Raw genomic sequence first — 16994 nt, forward strand, 5'->3', positions numbered from 1 at the left:
TGTCACTTTGGTCAATGTCTTTTCTCCGAGAACCACATCAGTGGGGTCCCTTAACGGAACGCAGACTGCGGTTCCATGTGCTTAGAAGGTTACAAACACATCCTGCTCTTCAGAGCAGCTGGCTGTTAGTGGTTATGGGAACCAAATGTTCCTTTTGTATCTATAGGCTGATGGTACATTTCTGGCTTTTAATCCTTTTAAAAAATTTTTGTCAGCATCTCAGTAAGGGTGTTCCTGCCACAGAGCCCCAGCCAGCGTCAGGAGATGGTGACCAGGCCCTTGTGGGGCACGCGCCCAAAAGACTCCACATGTAGTCACACAAACTAAAGACTTTAAAAGCCTAGATCAATTGAATGTTTAGTACTTTATTAAATAAGCTTCAAAATTACATACAAATCAAAGGAGTAAATCCAATAAATAGTTGTCCGCCAAACTCTGTCCCCACAGCAGCCCGCAGCACGGAGCCCAGGCCAGAGGTACTGCGGCGGCAAGAGGGCCGGAGGCCACGCTCACTCCCCGGACCGGCTCTGCGGGGCACGCCCACCCCACATCAGTTTCTCATTCATTACCATCCCATTCCGTACTCACTTTACATACATGAAACACACCGCAAAGTACATACTAATAAGCCAAGAGCTTTATTGATGCAGCAGGCACTTTACAATGAATCCAAGAGAGCCCGTCTTCTCTGGGAAGACGGGGCGTCTGTACAAACCCTCGAAGTTTTACTACTTCAAAAACACAAGCTCTCCCTTTGACCACAGCCCTTGGATCTGTACCTGCCTCGATGGTCCCTCCCCCACGTGAAACAGGCAGAGCACACAGGTATACCCGACCAACGCCGGCCAGCCGCTCTGGTAGACAGTTACGTCAGTTGTATGTTACTCGTGGACAAAGGCATAGACTATCAGATCCTGCAAAGGATTTAGGAAACAGACGAGTTCTCCCTCCACCTTGAAAATAAAATACACTTTAGCGGATGCATGTCCTGAAATACTTTAGTTGGAAGTTCCTAAGAAGATGGTCCACTGGCAATCCCTTCTTCGTCAGCCTGTGCATCCAAAATTCTTCTCAAGGTAACATGAGTCCTTTTATTTTTTTAAACAGTCTTTCTTGCTGTAAGAACTCTTATAATGGAGCCTAGTCCTCCTACTGCTAACGCCTGTGGGGGCAGGAAAAGGAAAGGAATCAAGTGAGACGTGGCTGACCCAGGGGGAGCCCGGCTTGCTGGGGGACATGGCACCCATCACAGCTGCCTCCCCGAGCCCTCCTTAGAAATGCCAACAGGGCTCAGCACCAAGTTGCCTTAAAGGGACCAAAGTGCCTGGCCTCCACAACAGGCACCCGGCTTGCTCAGTCCCTAAGTCGCACAGCCACCACCCCTCCCCAAGCCCTGTTCACCTTCTGGCCAAGCAGGCAGAGCATGCCCAGCAGCACGACCAAAGGCCACTGCAGCCCAGCACCGAGGCTGCCCAAGCGGCTGAGCCCCCCCGAACTCAACAGAGCCTCTGGGGAAGGGCCTGGTGTCAGTAGTAGCCTGGCCTGCGATAATGACGAGCAGGCTGCCCGTAGCTCCGCAAGGGGGAAGCTGGCTGGCTGAAATGCCTTCTTCTCGTAAGGACCTGAGCAGAGGACAGGCACAGCTCTTCGTGCTTCCGGTGGCTCAAAGCCCTATTCAGTGAACATCCAGGTTTCTGCCACTGCCCCCTCCGACCTGGTGAGGCCGAGGCCAGAGCAGGAAGCCCTGAGAGTCCGCTGGAGGGCTCAGCCTGCATTCCATCCCTGTGACCTGCCCCCCGCCGCCCACCACCACAAAGAAGCTGCCTCCCTCCCACCTGGGACTCCCTGTCTGTCTCCCCCTGCCATGTCCCCTGTCCCCAGGACATGCCTGGCACAAATCAGCAGCTAAAGCAACTGGAACTCCCAGAACCAGGGAACCCCTACCAGGTGCTGCCACTGGAGAAGCGACCAGATGTCCTAGGTTGTTTAAGGTGTAGCCCCTTACTCTCCAATGCCTAGCACACTGTTCCGTGTTGGTCCCGGAACCTCTGTCCTCCTGACGTCAAACCCTGGGGCAGGGGCCAGGCGGGCACAGGCCACTGTGCGGGCAGTGTGCTCACGTACCTTTTCATGCCACTGGAGTAACACTGCGCTGCTGTTTTCTGTGGGCTTCTCAAAGCCTTTATAAATGTACTTCATTAGCAAGTCAATGCCATTTCTGTCCAGAGACTGGACGGCCTGCTCAATTTCACTGCTCTTAAAGTTCGTGAGCACTTTCAGCACCACGCCCTGGGCTCGCTCCTGTGAAGCAGAGAGAAAGGGAGTGACGGCCGGAGCCCAAGCCCAGGCACACCCACGCCCTCCCAGACAGGCACAGAAATGCCAAACCGAGCGGTCAGAACTCTTAGAAACACTGTCCCCTTTCTCGTTTATCTGGGACGGTTACGATGTGAGCGGCCGCTAAGTTATTCCACGTCTTTCGGGGAGAGTAGGTGGTCTACGGGAGAGAAGCGTCCCTGCTCCTGAGGACACCTGCAAGGCTCAGGCTCCCCAAGATCCCAACCGTGGAGATCGGTTTTCTTCACAGGTCCCAGAAGAGCTGCACCCCAGTGAGAGACGGGCCGTTTCCCCTCACCTGAGAGGTGCAGCCATGGCTTACGTCAAGACGCTATCACAAGACAGCAAAACCCCCGCTTCAGAGAGACCCTTTCCCTGGAGCAAACTTTTGACAGCTTCTAAACTGGTGTGATGTGATAAAGCAGGATCCTATCTTCTCAACATTTGAAAAGGCAGGAAATCCTAAAAGCACTAAATATCCTTACGCAAGTAAAGCCTATTCGATAACCTTGAAAGCCAAACCACTGCTAAGTCCCACGGGGCAAGCTAATTTATAGTTTTGCTAAGCAGCAAGGGCTGGGTCGACTTCTCGCCCCAGGAAGCCCTGGGGAGGCGAGACTGTTTCTTTGGGGAGCTTTTACTCTAAATGCAGACAGGCCTGATGGCAGGAGTGCCAGGAGGCTGCCATGGAAGCGCTGCCCAGTGCCAACTCACTCCCTCAGGAGAGCCTCGCTGAGGCGGACGCACAACAGACGCCTGTGTGGAGCCCCACGGAGCCCTCACTCAGCTGTGACACAGACTGTCACGGTCACGGCCCAGGCCCGGCGGCACCCGGCAAAGCCACAGCCGCACCTGCTTTACCTTCACGGCCTGATTCTTGGTGTTGACGGGAGAGTTCCGCAAGGCGGCGTGGAAGGCCCGAAGCATGTCCCCTGTGCATCACCACCGGTTAAGGACGGTCCGGCTCAAGCATGCCCACACCTTTGTTCACAAACTCATTTCAAAAACAGCTTGAGAGAGAGGACTCAAACAACATCCACATGCCCCCTCCCCTGCGCCCCACTGCGGATGTCAGGTGTGGCCAGAGCCCAGTGAGAGAGCGGCCTGTAGCTCCCCAGAGCCACACCAAGAGCAGAGGGCCCCTCTACTGTGCAAGGCTGCTCCTTCTGCCGCCCCCAAAACGCATTTGGACACTCCTTCCCTCCCACCCTAGAAGGCAGGAGCAAAGCAAGTGCCCTCTCCGGGTGACCCGCGATAGAGGCTGACTGAGCCCACTGGCACCTGCTCGGTCCTGGGCACCGGGTCTGCCCTGGGGCTCCTCACCACGCTGATGCAAGGCTGGCCCGCCCACCTGTCCGTTCTCAAAAGGGAAGGACGAAGGCACAAATGGAGATCTCCTAACGCTTAATCCAAAGTTTTATCAACGCCACTGCTAAAGAAATTAAGATGTCCTAAAATTGCTATCTTTCAAGACCCGCCCGGGTCTGTGACGTCCCAACTACTACTAGAAGGGAGATTTATTAATCTAAAAGTTTTTCCCCAAAATACGAGTCAATCTGCCCCACTTCCCTCAACCTTAGTTGCAATCCTGACACATTCTTTGCTGAGGTCTGAATGCAAAGCACTGACAAGAAAATGACAATCTGGGTTAGGTCCCCAAAGGTGACACCTATTTTAAACTGAATTACATCAGCCAACTTTCATTTCCTCATCTGAAACACTGGCTTCAGCCAAAAAGCTTCAAAAATAGAACAAGGGAATGGCTTCTGCCCAATCAGGTCTCTACTCCTGGTTGTGCAGCGATACCTACGTGTGAACAGAGCCTCCGGAGCAAAGCCCCCTCCCTTCCTCCCTTGTGTGGGCTCCATCCTGACTGTGCTGGGCCCACACCACCCAAGGGCCACACCCGCTGAGCTCCCCAACCCTTCCGGGCCGATCCACCTTCTACAATGGAGAGGCAGCCCACCCCGTCGCTGCTGGCTTTGGAACTCCCTCTCCTCGGCCAGGCAAGGGCCAGTCTGGTATCAGCCACTGATAACTTCTATCTTGGCACTGTTTTCGGATGTGGCGTCCCAGAGCAATACAGTCTCAGCGGCTTAGTAGGAAACGGAGGCCGGCTCTCCCCGCGAACCAGCGTGGCTGGCAAACAGAATCTTTGAGGGATGGATGGGGGGTCCCTAGTCCACGGGGGCAAAAAGTCACTGCTTTAGTTACCTCGGTAGTGCCAGTCCACCAAGCATTCGCCATAGGTGTTGATGGATACAGGCCCTTTAGCAGCTTGGGGAGAACCGGGGAGCAGGGAGTGCACAGCACGTGTCAGGCTGGGCCCCAGGTTCAGCTTACAGAACATCCTGTGGAGACTGGGGACTGCTGCCCCTCATCTCTAGGTCAGGGTTTCTCAACCACAGCGCTTTTCACATTTCGGACCACATGGCCGGTGTGAAGTCTGTCCTGTATGCTCACTGCACTGTATTTAGCAGCAACCCTGGCCTCTGCCCACTAGATCCCAGCAGCGTGCCCCAGGTCGGGACAATCAAAATGTCTCCAAACAGTGCCAGATTCCTTCAGGGGGAGGAGAGAGTGTGCAAAATTATTCAAAACCACTTCTTTGGACACATCCGTTCCTGAGACCAGAAGGTTCTTCAGTGAGGAAGAAAAGGAATGGATATTTAAACTCCCTACAAGGTCTCAGCTCCTGTGCCAGGTGCTTGCACATGTCATCTCAATACTGCTACCAACACTCCGGGACAAGAATCATTATTCTCATTTGAAAGGCAATGAATCTGAGGCTCAGAGAAGGAAAATGACTTCCCCAATGTCAAAAAGGTAAGCTGTCCAGCTGGCGTTCAAATCCAAGTGTGCCCAACTCCAAAGCTAAATTCTCTACCAAATCCCCTACTGTTCTACCCAAAGACCCAAACTATAGTCCAGGATACTTGCTGTGTGCCCAGCACTGTGAAGCCTCTGCAAGGTTGTTGTGATGCTCCCACGGAACCTGTAAGGGCAGCCTTGTTCCCCTCCTGTTCACAGGAGAGGATGCTGAGGTTCAGACAGGGTATAAGGTCATGCAACTATAGCACAACAGAGTTAGATCTGCATGGATACATGGCCCATGTTCTAGTTCATCGGAGTGATTTCCTACCATGACTCAATTCCCTATACGATATAAGACAGGCCTCCTCCTCCCTACCCTCCCCCACTCCAATTAATCAATCTCTATCCCTAATCCTCTGGCCTCTGTTCTAAGCTCCTAGCAGCCTACTCTATAGTTTAAGTTCGGTGATCTAATAGAAGTCCAATTCCTGGCACATGGTAGGGACTCGGAAAATACCAGTTCCTTCCTACTCCCTCCCTGGGCTCCACACGTGCCAGGATTTCAGTTCTCCTTGCTAACCTCCCTTTCACCAATCCCGAGGTAGACAGTCTATGGTAACAAGGTTTCTGACACTATCACTAGTGGAGAAACGGCCACCAACTCAATGTGCTAAACCTCAGCCTCCAATTAGCCTCAAGGAACCTGTCATTAGTCAGGGGGTGTACCAAGAGATGATCTTCAACAAGTATCTGTAGCACCAGGACCAAGACAGCAGATAACCAGACTCTGTTCTCCCCATCTGGGGATGGTCCTGGCCATAGACCCAACCCTGGAGCCTTTTTGGTACTGCTTGCCCATAAGCCACGTCCTGCACCAGGCTGCAGAATCAATCTTCCCTCGCGAGGGTCCTTCTCGCGACCCCATTTCATCAATGGGGTAAGCAGGGTAGTCCTGATGGGGCAGGAAATACAGGGGTTGAATCCCCACCTTTGAAAGCACATTCCTGTTCAAACAAAATCTGGTTTTTGTTTCAAAGGCACACTGGAGGAACCCCGCAGGACTCCTCCCTAAGGTAGTCCTCGGGCCTGCCTTCCCAAGGTGAGTCAACTGATTAAACACCCAGAACCTGATTTATATACAGCATCAGCATCCCACCCTGCCCTGGCAAGTGCGGGGGAGGGGCAGGCACTTCCTGTAACACCATTTGAATAGAGAAAAATCCTTCCTGTGAGAATAAGTTAGTTTCCTGTGCTCAAACTGCTAAGGGACCAAGCAGGCTGTGACAACCACCTCTATTTTTAATCCTGTTTTCTAAATGCCTGCCTTATGCGGCCACAAGAATAGTCATTTCCAGTCATGAGGTTCTACTTTTACATTTCACTTGGTGCTGTCTGGATTGTCTTAGCTCTCAACTACTAGTTCTTCCCGGCTTCCCGCACAAGAAGGCTATTTCAGGGAGGGAGCCAAAAGTGACTTCTTGAACGTGGCTGAGACCATCAAGCTCCACTGCCCAGGGTGTTCACAGGAAACCGAGAACAGGTGAAAAAGAGTGGCAGTAAGACTCCTTGTGGGGTGGGAGGTGCACAATCTCTCACCTCACGGCTGGACTAAGGCTCCAGCCTTCGCTCCCCCTTGGTTCCTTTCTACCCCTCAGCCATCCACCCACCGACCTTCATGTGCTGCTGCAAGCCGGCCCAAGAGGACTGTGCCCGGGAGCCTTCTAGGCCGCTGAATTACTCAGCGGGGCTCACCTCGGCCCCTCCCGCCCATCTAGCTCGAGAATGGCCCCATTTCCTGAAAGGGGGGATGGAGTGAAGGGGAGCCAAACGCACAGTCTGCGGGGATAAGGAGACAGGGGGGGAGAAAAGAGGGCAGGCCTCGCGGTAGAGTGAGGAGCCTGCGGGGCTGCCAGGGTGTCGGGCGTGCTTCTGGGGCTGGTGAGCCGGCGGGTCCAACCCGGGCTAGGTGCCGCGCTGAGGGAGGATCCGTGGGCCGGAGCCCGGGACAAGGGGAGCCCGGGACAAGAGGAGTGGGAAGACCAGGTGAGAGGAAAGGGGGGCATACCCGCAGTAAGGGAACCTGGCCCGAGGGAGACCGGATGGGAAGGGACTTGGGAGACGGACCTCAGGGGCCCGGGGGTGAGAGGAGTACGGAGACCGGCCTGAGGGGCGCCCGGGCCGCCGCGCTGGGTAAGGATATTGCCGCAGAAGGCCGTCCACCTCGCTAGGGTCCGGGCCTGGCTCGCCCGCCGCCGCCGCCGCCTCCTCCTGCTCGTCCACGAATTTGTTCTCGTCAAACTCGTCGATGTCCACCCGACGGAAGCGCGAGGACAGCGTGTTCCGGGCCATGGCGGGGACTCGGCGCCCGCTCAGCCGGCTCCGCTCCGGGTCCGACCTCGGCTCTACCCAGCTCGGCACCGGCTCAGGCTCGGGGGCGGGAAGCGGCCGCCCAGCGCCTCCTCCACCTCCTCCGCGCGCAGACGCCGCCGCCCGCCCACTTCCGGGCTACGCCGGAACCGGAAGGGCCGGTGGGAGGGAGGGGCGGGGCCTGGGGGAGTGGCTGGAAGCGCTGGAGAATCCGCGGGATAATCGACCAGACGGCGCGGAGTCGGACCCTCGTCTTTGGGGAGCCTCATTCTTGCGGTCTGAGGAGCGGGCACTCTGTCCCCGCGCAGACCGAGCATCGTGGACATCATAACTGCGCTCGGCTTCCCTCCTGAATCCGAGGAGCTCCCGGTACTGGAAGGGACCTGCGCGGACACAGCCGCGGACCCGGTGGGTCATCATTGCCCAGATGGAGGGTGCACGGGCCCCCAGGAGAAGGCTCCCGGCTCTGCTTGTCGAGTGATGGGCAGACTTCTTTGAGAAAATAATCTTCGAGCTGAAGCCTGAGTAGTTCTTACAGCTCCAGGAGTGACGGGGTGAGGGACCCTAATTCTCGGATTTTAGGAAACTTGAACGCCACCACAGACCTCGGAGGAAGTTGCCTCTGCCTTGTACACAGTGACTTTGTTGTTAACGGACTGGGAAACTTTAAAGACGTTTAGAGTGTATCCAAAGTGCTGACAACACAAAATATTGGGTTTTGGACCCGCGAATGTAGTGGTCACCTGGACCTGGCGGGTCGGGGGTCGGGGAGAGGAAGATGACCCTGTGATCACCGACCTAACGGAAAGGGCAAGGTCCTGGGGGTTAAGAAGTCAGTCCTGGCTGGAGAGGCATATCCTGGTGGGAAGCCAAATCCCCAGAGCATGAGACGGGGAAAGATGAGAACGAGGGGACTAAGGGCAGAGTGAAGGACGACTCTGTGCCAGGATTGAGTGCCTGGAGAGTTGCTCGAGGGAATCTTTTTTTTTTTTTTAAGAGTGAGTTTATTTGGGCGCCTGGGTGGCTCAGTGGGTTAAGCCGCTGCCTTCGGCCCAGGTCATGATCTCAGGGTCCTGGGATCGAGTCCCGCATCGGGCTCTCTGCTCAGCAGGGAGCCTGCTTCCTCCTCTCTCTGCCTGCCTCTCTGCTTACTTGTGATTTCTGTCAAATAAATAAATAAAATCTTTAAAAAAAAAAAAAGAGTGAGTTTATTTATTTGACAGATGGAGATCACAAGTAGGCAGAGAGACAGGCAGAGAGAGAGAGAGAGAGAGGAGGAATTAGGCTCCCCGCTGAGCAGAGAGCCTGATGCGGGGCTGGATCCCAGGACCCCGGGATCATGACCTGAGCTGAAGGCAGAGGCTTTAACCCACTGAGCCACCCAGGCGCCCCAGCTCCAGGGATTGTTAATAGGCCTTAACCTTAGATTAAATTGGGTCTTTTTTTCATATAGTTGTACTTCTTTTTTTTTTTTTAAGATTTTGTTTTTAAGTAATCTCTACCTCCAGCGTGGGGCTGGAATTTACAGCCCCAGGATCGAGTCACTTGGTCTACTGACAGAGCCAGCCAGGTGCCCCTAATTGTACTTTGGCGTTTAATAAAGGCCAATAGTTACTGAAATATGACTCGTTTTTATTGTCCCCAATACTTTCCACTGAATTGTGTCTACAGATAAAAAAATATTGCCAGATTATGATGCTACCTAATCTTGGGGGCTAAAGATACAGACTCTTAGCTAGGAAGTAGGCGCTGAGTAAAAGTCTCAGGGGTCCTAGAAACAAAGCCCACCTGCCTTTCAGCTCCATTTCTTTTTTTTTTTTTTTTTTTTTTTTTTAATTATTTATTTATTTATTTGACAGACAGAGATCACAAGTAGGCAGAGAGGCAGGAAGAGAGATAGGAGGAAGCAGGCTCCCTGTGGAGCAGAGAGCCCGATGTGGGGCTCGATCCCAGGACCCTGGGACCATGACCTGAGCTGAAGGCAGGGGCTTTAACCCACTGAGCCACCCAGGCACCCCTCAGCTCCATTTCTTGAAAGAAATCTTTATGACTCAGGCAGGCTACAAGACAGCAGAAATTGATAATCCCCAGAACTTCCTGGTCAGAAGGAACTTTAAACCAGAAATGTTGGCACGCCAGCGTGGCTCAGTCAATTAACCGGCTGGCTGCCTTTGGCTAAGGTTGGGATCCAACCCTGCACCGGGCTCCCTGCTCGGCAGAGAGCCTGCTTCTCCCTCTCCCTCCGCTCACCGCTCTGCCTACTTGTGCTATCTATCAAATGAATAAATAAATAAAATCTTTTAAAAAATAAATAAACCAGAAATACCCATTTTACAACTAAGGATATAGCCTGTTCTAGTGAAAGCAATAATGACCCTACTTATGACTGTGGATCTCCCAGCCATGGAGGCAGAATTTTAAATGTCTTTGTCAGGGATGACTGCATGCTGAGGGTAATAAAATCACACAGTGCCTGGCAGTACATTAGATAAAATGGTCAGAGAGGTCTCTGAGGGGTACCTGGGTGGCTCAGTGGGTTAAGCCTCTTCCTTCAGCTCAGGTCATAATCTCAGGGTCCTGGGTTTGAGCCCCGTGTCAGGCTCTCTGCTCAGCGGAGAGCCCGTTTCCCCCTCTCTCTGCCTGCCTCTCTGCCTGCTTGTGATCTTTGTCTGTCAAATAAATAATAAAATCTTAAAAGAGAGAGAGAGTTCCCTGAGGAGGTGACAGTGATCAGGGACCTGAAAGAAGTGAAGGAGAGAGCCAAGCAAAAGCCCAGAGATTGGGCTGACCTGGTATATTCACGAGACAGAAAGGTCATCCTGGAGTGCAAGAGTGAAAAGAGATGAGATGGAAGTGGGTATAAAGAGGGTGCTGTAAGGTTTTGTAGGCTGAGGAAAGGATGTGGTCTACCTCATGGGACAACACTGGAAATTCCAGGCAGTGACATGAGCTGACTTAAGTTTGAAGAGGGTCCCTTTAACAGCTGTCTTGAGAATATATGAGAATATAAGCCAATAGTAGAGAGACAGTTTAAAAGGTAACACCAGGGGGCGCCTGGGTGGCTCAACGGGTTAAAGCTTCTGTCTTGGCTCAGGTCATGATCCCGGGGTTTGGGGATCGAGCCCCGCATCGGGCTCTCTGCTCCGCGGGGAGCCTGCTTCCTCCTCTGTCTCTGCCTGTTTCTCTGCCTACTTGTGATCTCTGTCTGCCAAATAAATAAATAAAATCTTTAAAAAAATAAAAAAAATAAAAATAAAAGGTAACACCAGGAATGCTTGGGTGGCTAAGTTGGTTAAGCAGCTGCCTTCTGCTTGGGTCATGATGCCAGGGTCCTGGGATCGAGTCCCACATCAGGCTCAGCGGGGAGCCTGATTCTCCCTCTGCCATCTGCTCCCCCTGCTTCTGGGCTCTCTCTCTCTGACAAATAAAATCTTTAAAAAAAATAAATAAAAGGTGACATCATCAGTCTAGGTGACAGGCAATGAATGATAGCTTAGGCCAGGCAATTGGCATTAAGAGTGGCGGGAATATGTTATTTTGAAAGTAGAGGTTGCAGAATTTACTGGTGTGCTGGCTATGGCATTGTGAGAGAAAACAGGAGCCACCGATAACTTCCAAGTTCAGAAAGATGTGCACAGTCATTAGCTCTAAAAGAACTATAAACATTTGGAAAGTATGACAGCAAAGTCTCTGCACCATTCAACTTCTTTTTAAGACTAATCCATGCCAGGATTGCCCTCTGTCTGCCCTCTCTCCCCATACCCATCCACTTCTTGGAAGCCTGCCTCACCATGGTCTGTAGCAAGGCTCATTAATTCATTCATCCAACAAGCATCCATGTGTTGGGCCTGGAAACTAGATAAATAAATCAGATGTCAGCCATGGATCTACCAGGGAACTTCCAGGCTGGCTGTGGAGACAGACACATAAACATTTAACTCAGGATATTTGGGGCTAAAGAGAGGATTGCCCGGAAAGCTTAGGACCTGGGGCACTTGGCCAGCTCAGTTGGAAGAGCACTACTCTTGATCTCAGGGTCGAGAGTTTGAGCGCCATGAAAGATGAAGAAATTACTAAGAATAAACAAATAAAGGACAACAAAAGAAAAAGTATGGGACGAAAGGGAAGTAGTATCCCGATTTAGTCCGATGGGCTAAGTCCCATTTATAGAGCCCCATAAGGGAATGGAAGGCTTACTGGAACTTGACAGCAACAAGGGGGCAACCTGGCTTTCACTAAGCTCTAAGAGGTGTTGGTGCATCTTTGTGTACAGCAATGAAGTGACACTAGAGAGATTCGTGCTTGCTGGTTGAGGCAACAATGAAACTGCTCAGTCAGAAAGCCTGAACATCTTCCCTGCTTTGTGAATTTCCCTTTAACTTTCAGCGTTCATTCCGCTGGGTACATTATGAACTCAAGTGTTCCTTCCACTGGGTGCATTAATACCAATGATCTTTTGAGTGACTGTTATACATTAGATCTTGTGCTCAGTTTTACGTGGTCCTAATCCTCAAAAATACCCGTTTCACAGGTGAGAAAACTGAGACTCAGAAAGGGGAAGGGATTTGCCAAGAGTCTCCGCGAGCAAGCACTAGGCAGCAGAGCAAAAATTTGAAACTGGAACGGTTTCACTAAAACAACGGCTCTGAATGCTCTTTCCCCTGCCACAAGCTGCCTCCACTAGAACGGTTTATGGAGTTGGAGGTACAGCTGTCTGATCCTGCCTCTCCCCGCCCACTTCGGATTTTAAAAATTCTTCCAAGGTAGAAGCCATGTTAATTCATCTTTGAAAACCCTCAACCCTCACCCCCTCCACCCCTCGGGTACTGGCGCCCAGCTCAGAGCAACAGACTGCGCATCCTGCAAGGTCTACCGAATGAATGAATGAACGAGTAAAGGACTAAAAGGAGGAATTCGAGTCCTCACTGTGCCATCTCCAGTAAGCAGCCGGTCACCCGGGCCTCGGTTTCCCCAAGCGCTCTGCTCAGGAGACGAGGCCGACCAGGGGAATCGCAGACGCGGCGCTCCTCCGGGCGGGGCTAAACCGGCTGTACCCAGGCGCTCCCGGAGGCGAGGCGTGTGGAGGCGTTGGGGGCGGAGCTAGGGTTCCCTCGCTGCGGGGCCATTGGCCGCGTCCGCAGCCACCCGGCAGTAGTCGTGGAGGTCAGCCCCGCCCCTTCCTCTTTCCCTCGGCCTCTTTCCGGCGGCGGCGGCTGCGGCAGATCGTGCAGAAATGGTGAGGGAGGTGGAATCGGGTGCCATCCGCACGCTGTGGGGCTCGGGTCCTGGGGTGGGAAGCTCGAGGTGAGCACTGGGGTCCCATCTGCCAGCCGGGCTTGTAAGGCGCCGTGCGGAGTGGCCTCATGCCGCCACAGCCGGTCTCCCGCCCTCTCCCCTTGCTGAGTTGGGCCCGCCGCGCTCCCGGCGCCTCCGTCTTCCAGTCTGCGGAATGGGGGTAGCGGCTCAGCCTCGCTGCAGACCTGGGTGAAGGCGGGCCCTCCGGGGCGTCGGTCACCCAGCCCAAGGCACGGCCTCGGCGAGGGAAGCTGGCCCTGGCGCGCCCTCCTGGGTTTGTCGGGCCAGGGAGGGTGGCCGCTGAGGAGGGGGAGGCGGCCCTATTGGGTGGTGTTTGATCCACACCTGTACTTGCTTTCAGGCCAAGATTAAGGCTCGAGACCTTCGCGGCAAGAAGAAGGAGGAGCTGCTTAAACAGCTGGAAGACCTGAAGGTGGAGCTGTCCCAGCTGCGCGTCGCCAAAGTGACAGGCGGCGCGGCTTCCAAGCTCTCCAAGATGTGAGTGAAGGCCGGTTCTCTGGGTGTGGGGCACACCCGTTCGCCCGAAGCATGTGTGGGTTTTCGAGGCTGTCCAGAGACAGCGTCCGATTAGGTGATGGTTGAACGGACGCGTGGGTAGGAATGTCATGCCGGTCCTACCAGCCTCCCTAGGCTCCCCTTGCACCCAGCCGCGTGGGACACCGCTGTCTGATGGACCTCTTGTCTGCCGTGGACCATTTGGCCCTTCTGCCTGGAAGGTAGCTCAGCTTCTCTGTGACGGGCGAAGGAACAGATTGTCCCTCCAGACCCTTTTTCAGGCTGCCTGGAAAAATCTGCCTGGACCCTTTTTTAATCACTTTCCACCAGCACTTGATTTTTTTCCTCCTCACTTGGTAGGTGGCTGCGTTGTGCCCACCCCTCCCTTGAGTTGTAGTTAACTTACTGATTTACATGGATCAAGAGTCAGGGCTTGTGGGACTCCTGGGTGGCTCAGTGGCTTAAAGTCTGCCTTCCCCTCAGGTCATGATCCCAGGGTCCTGGAATCAAGCCCCGCATGGGGCTCTCTGCTCAGCAGGGAGCCTCCTCTCCCCACCCAACACCACCCACCCCACCCCCCGCTTGCTTCTTTGCCTACTTGTGATCTCTGTCAGTAAAGAAATAAAATCCTAAAAAAAAAAAAAAAAAATCAGGGCTTATGAAAGGGATGTGGGTTTGGAAACTGCTGAACTGAGCACACATTTTCTTTTGCCACATCCTACCTAACATGTGCTGCCTCACCACCCAGTTTTTGTTTTGTTCTGTTTTGTGTTCATCTTCTATAAAATGGGCCCCCAACAACCGATCTGTGGTGCTGGGAGGGGGTTGGATGAGTTGGGGAACACACAGGTTGCGTGCTGAATGCGGACTGTGTTTACCAGCTGTGTAACCCAGTGGCCCTCCCTCATCCCCCACCAAGCCCCCAGTTCAGCATGACTGCCAGCCTGTTCCTGTGTTCCTCCTTTCCCCTCATCGCGTTTCTACAATGTCAAACGTCTTGTTTTTCCCTCCCAAGTGGCTCCTCCTATGACTCCTGAGTCTGGTCACACAGTTTGTGGCAGGATTTCCCTTAGCTTATTCAGGTTGGCACCGGTTAGGTCTTCATAGCTTTGAGTCTGTGTGGCCTGGGGTGGAAGATCTTTCTTGATCTACCCTCCACTTCTCAATGAATACTTCATACATTCTCAGAACCCTTTCCTGTCCTACTTGTCCCTACTTGTAAGATGCCCACCTCCTAGAGTCTTGGGGCCTTAACCCCCAAAACACAGGGTTAGGTACCTCCTGGGTGATAATGGATGAGCTGGTGGGGAATCCCCCTGCCTTAGGACATATGGTCAGGTCCTGAATAAGATGCCTTGGAAAGGGGGGTGGGGGGCAGCAGCGTTCTATGTCTCCACCACCTTCACTGATGTCTCTGTGTTTTGCAGCCGAGTTGTTCGCAAATCCATCGCCCGTGTTCTCACAGTCATCAACCAGACGCAGAAAGAGAACCTCAGGAAATTTTACAAGGTGAGTCTGGGCTGGGGGAGTTAGATGCTTAGCTGCAGGCAGCAAAGTTTCAGCCCTCCCTTGGCCAGAAGGGTAGTATAAAGAGATTCTGCTGGGGTGCATGGGAATGGGCTTTTTTGCTTCTTAACCAGCGTCTTGCCACTGGCATGGCTCGCAGACTGCGTATCCTCAGGGCTGCAGTTTTCAGGATATCAACAGTGTGGTAAGAGTCTGGCTGGAGCCTTGGGTTTGGAATTCATCCTCACCAGCTGAGTGGGTTTGGGCAGTCTGTGAGGATTGCCTTTAAATGTTTCAAATTGTTTTACCATCACTGTCTCAGTCACTTTCAAGCACCTGATACTCTCATTTTTCAGATGGGACCTCAAGGTGTAGAGAGGTTAAATTGCCCAGAGTCACCTATAGTTAATGGAGTGATTGGGTCAGTGTTACAAACCATGTCTTAGGGAGGGGTGGATTGAGTGCTTCTGGGAGATTTTTATGACCATTTTCTGATCTTGTCCATAATACTGGTGTTACCAAGGCTTAAGTAGTGAAGCAGAACCAGTGAGAGACTTCATATGTGTGAATACACGCATCTGATTTATTACAAAGAATTGGCCTTTGTGATTTTGGGGGCTAGCTAATAAGCCCCGAATCAGTAGGCCTGGCTGTCAGGAAGGGAAGTTCATGGCAGGCCAGGACTAAGACGACACAGGTTGAAGCTGCTCTTCTCAGGTGGGATTTCTTGGGGGGAGAACCTCTGCCCTGCATTAAAGGCCTTTGAGCTGATCCAAACAAGCCTGCTAAATCACCCAGGATAGTCCCTCTTAAAGTCGGTTGATTTAGGGGCATTGAGTACATCTGCAAAATGGCTTCATGTCAAAATCCCAGTTAGTGTTTGACTAGCTGGAGGCTTTCACTTGTCAAAAAAAGCCACCGTGTTGGGCCTAGGTTAGCTGCCTGGGGGACTCTAGCATGTACTGTTGGGCGGGGGCTGGGGGAGTGCCGTCATCCCTGGATGTGTATATATTTGTGGGAGCGTCTTTCTGAGAATTGGGCTTGAAACTCTGATCAGGCTCTGTGGGCACCACAGAGGTGGTCGTCAGGAAAAATTGTCTTCTTCCAGTGAGTGCAGCCCCTGCCAGGCAGCACTCAGGGCCATAAAGATGAGGCCTCTGCCCTCTGGTAGTTCTGTCCCATAGACTTTCTGCGGTGCTTGAAATGCTCTGTGTCTGCACCGTCCGGTACAGTAACCTCTGGCGACACACGGCTGTGGTGGCTGAAGACCTGGGTTTGTAATGTAGACCGTAGGTGTGGCTAGTGCCTGGTCTGGTGGACAGCAGAGTTCGGAGGGCTCAGTCTGAAATGGATGAGGCCCTTGCCTGTGCTGCCGATAATGGGGATATGGGTGGACAAAGACTTAGCCTCTAAACCTCCACTTCAGAGCTTACCCTCATCTGTGCAGCTGGTTTCTGCAGCTCTCTGCGCTGAGGCTGTCACCCCTGTCCTGTGCCTCCCTCTCTGAGCTATTGGCAGTTTCCAGAAAGCACCTGAGCTGCCATCCCTTGGAGCTTTTGTGCACGCTGTTTTCTCCTCCCTTGGAAGTGGTATTCACCAAGTTGCTTGATTTCCAGGCTGTTGCTTGTCATTAGCTGAAACCTTAATCTCTTTCCTCCTCCCCAGTGGTGGGCCCCCCCTTTAGCTGTTCAGTCTTTCCCACTGGGCTGGGAGCTCCTTGAGCAGGGACCAGGTCTGATTCACACTAGGGCAGTTCCCCCTACAGGGTCTCAGTCCCCTGCTGCGCTGGGTGTACCACACCTCCTCACACTCAGGTCTACAGAGTAACCTCCGCACCCCAGTGGCCTCCCTCAGTCACTTCCGGCATCCTCCCCATGCCCCCCAGCAGCTCAGTTCCAGCCTTAGGGGGCTTCCTTTGCTGCCACAGTAGCTCCTAAACCCTGGTGCTCAGACTCCCCCCTGCTCTCCGGTCACCCAGGGTAAGAAGTACAAGCCCCTGGATCTGCGGCCCAAGAAGACGCGTGCCATGCGCCGGCGGCTGAACAAGCACGAGGAGAACCTGAAGACCAAGAAGCAACAGCGGAAGGAGCGGCTATACCCGCTGCGGAAATACGCGGTCAAAGCCTGAGCACTGGCGCCAATAAAACAGACAAACTGGC

The 16994-nt window shown here is 53.2% G+C and overlaps 2 protein-coding genes across 2 annotated transcripts; one reads left to right on the forward strand and one right to left on the reverse strand.

The window, feature by feature from the left end:
• Positions 1 to 615: 615 nt before the first annotated feature.
• Positions 616 to 7650, reverse strand: ARPC5L (actin related protein 2/3 complex subunit 5 like). Its single transcript, XM_059143288.1, has 4 exons — positions 7351 to 7650; positions 3199 to 3270; positions 2125 to 2301; positions 616 to 1162 (listed from the first exon to the last, which is right to left on the reverse strand). The coding sequence occupies exons 1-4, from the start codon at positions 7498 to 7500 to the stop codon at positions 1100 to 1102; spliced, it is 462 nt and encodes a 153-aa protein (XP_058999271.1). The 5' UTR covers positions 7501 to 7650; the 3' UTR covers positions 616 to 1099.
• A 4948-nt stretch (positions 7651 to 12598) lies between these two features.
• RPL35 (ribosomal protein L35) lies at positions 12599 to 16993 on the forward strand. Its single transcript, XM_059143289.1, has 4 exons — positions 12599 to 12754; positions 13175 to 13311; positions 14757 to 14838; positions 16814 to 16993. Exons 1-4 carry the CDS (start codon positions 12752 to 12754, stop codon positions 16961 to 16963), a joined length of 372 nt encoding a protein of 123 aa, XP_058999272.1. The 5' UTR covers positions 12599 to 12751; the 3' UTR covers positions 16964 to 16993.
• The last annotated feature ends 1 nt before the right edge of the window (position 16994 follows it).

This window comes from Mustela lutreola, chromosome 12 (genome assembly GCF_030435805.1).
Source record: "Mustela lutreola isolate mMusLut2 chromosome 12, mMusLut2.pri, whole genome shotgun sequence".
Classification (NCBI taxonomy): domain Eukaryota; kingdom Metazoa; phylum Chordata; class Mammalia; order Carnivora; family Mustelidae; genus Mustela; species Mustela lutreola.

Excerpts from the sequence above, each read along its gene's own strand:
- ARPC5L (XM_059143288.1), bottom strand. The coding sequence starts at position 7,500 with ATGGCCCGGAACACGCTGTCCTCGCGCTTCCGTCGGGTGGACATCGAC. Across the intron at positions 2,302-3,198 it reads CCAAGAATCAGGCCGTGAAG|GAGCGAGCCCAGGGCGTGGT; the intron begins GTAAAGCAGGTG and ends TCTGCTTCACAG. Across the intron at positions 1,163-2,124 it reads TACTCCAGTGGCATGAAAAG|GCGTTAGCAGTAGGAGGACT; the intron begins GTACGTGAGCAC and ends CTGCCCCCACAG.
- RPL35 (XM_059143289.1), top strand. Across the intron at positions 13,312-14,756 it reads GCTTCCAAGCTCTCCAAGAT|CCGAGTTGTTCGCAAATCCA; the intron begins GTGAGTGAAGGC and ends TGTGTTTTGCAG. Across the intron at positions 14,839-16,813 it reads ACCTCAGGAAATTTTACAAG|GGTAAGAAGTACAAGCCCCT; the intron begins GTGAGTCTGGGC and ends CCGGTCACCCAG.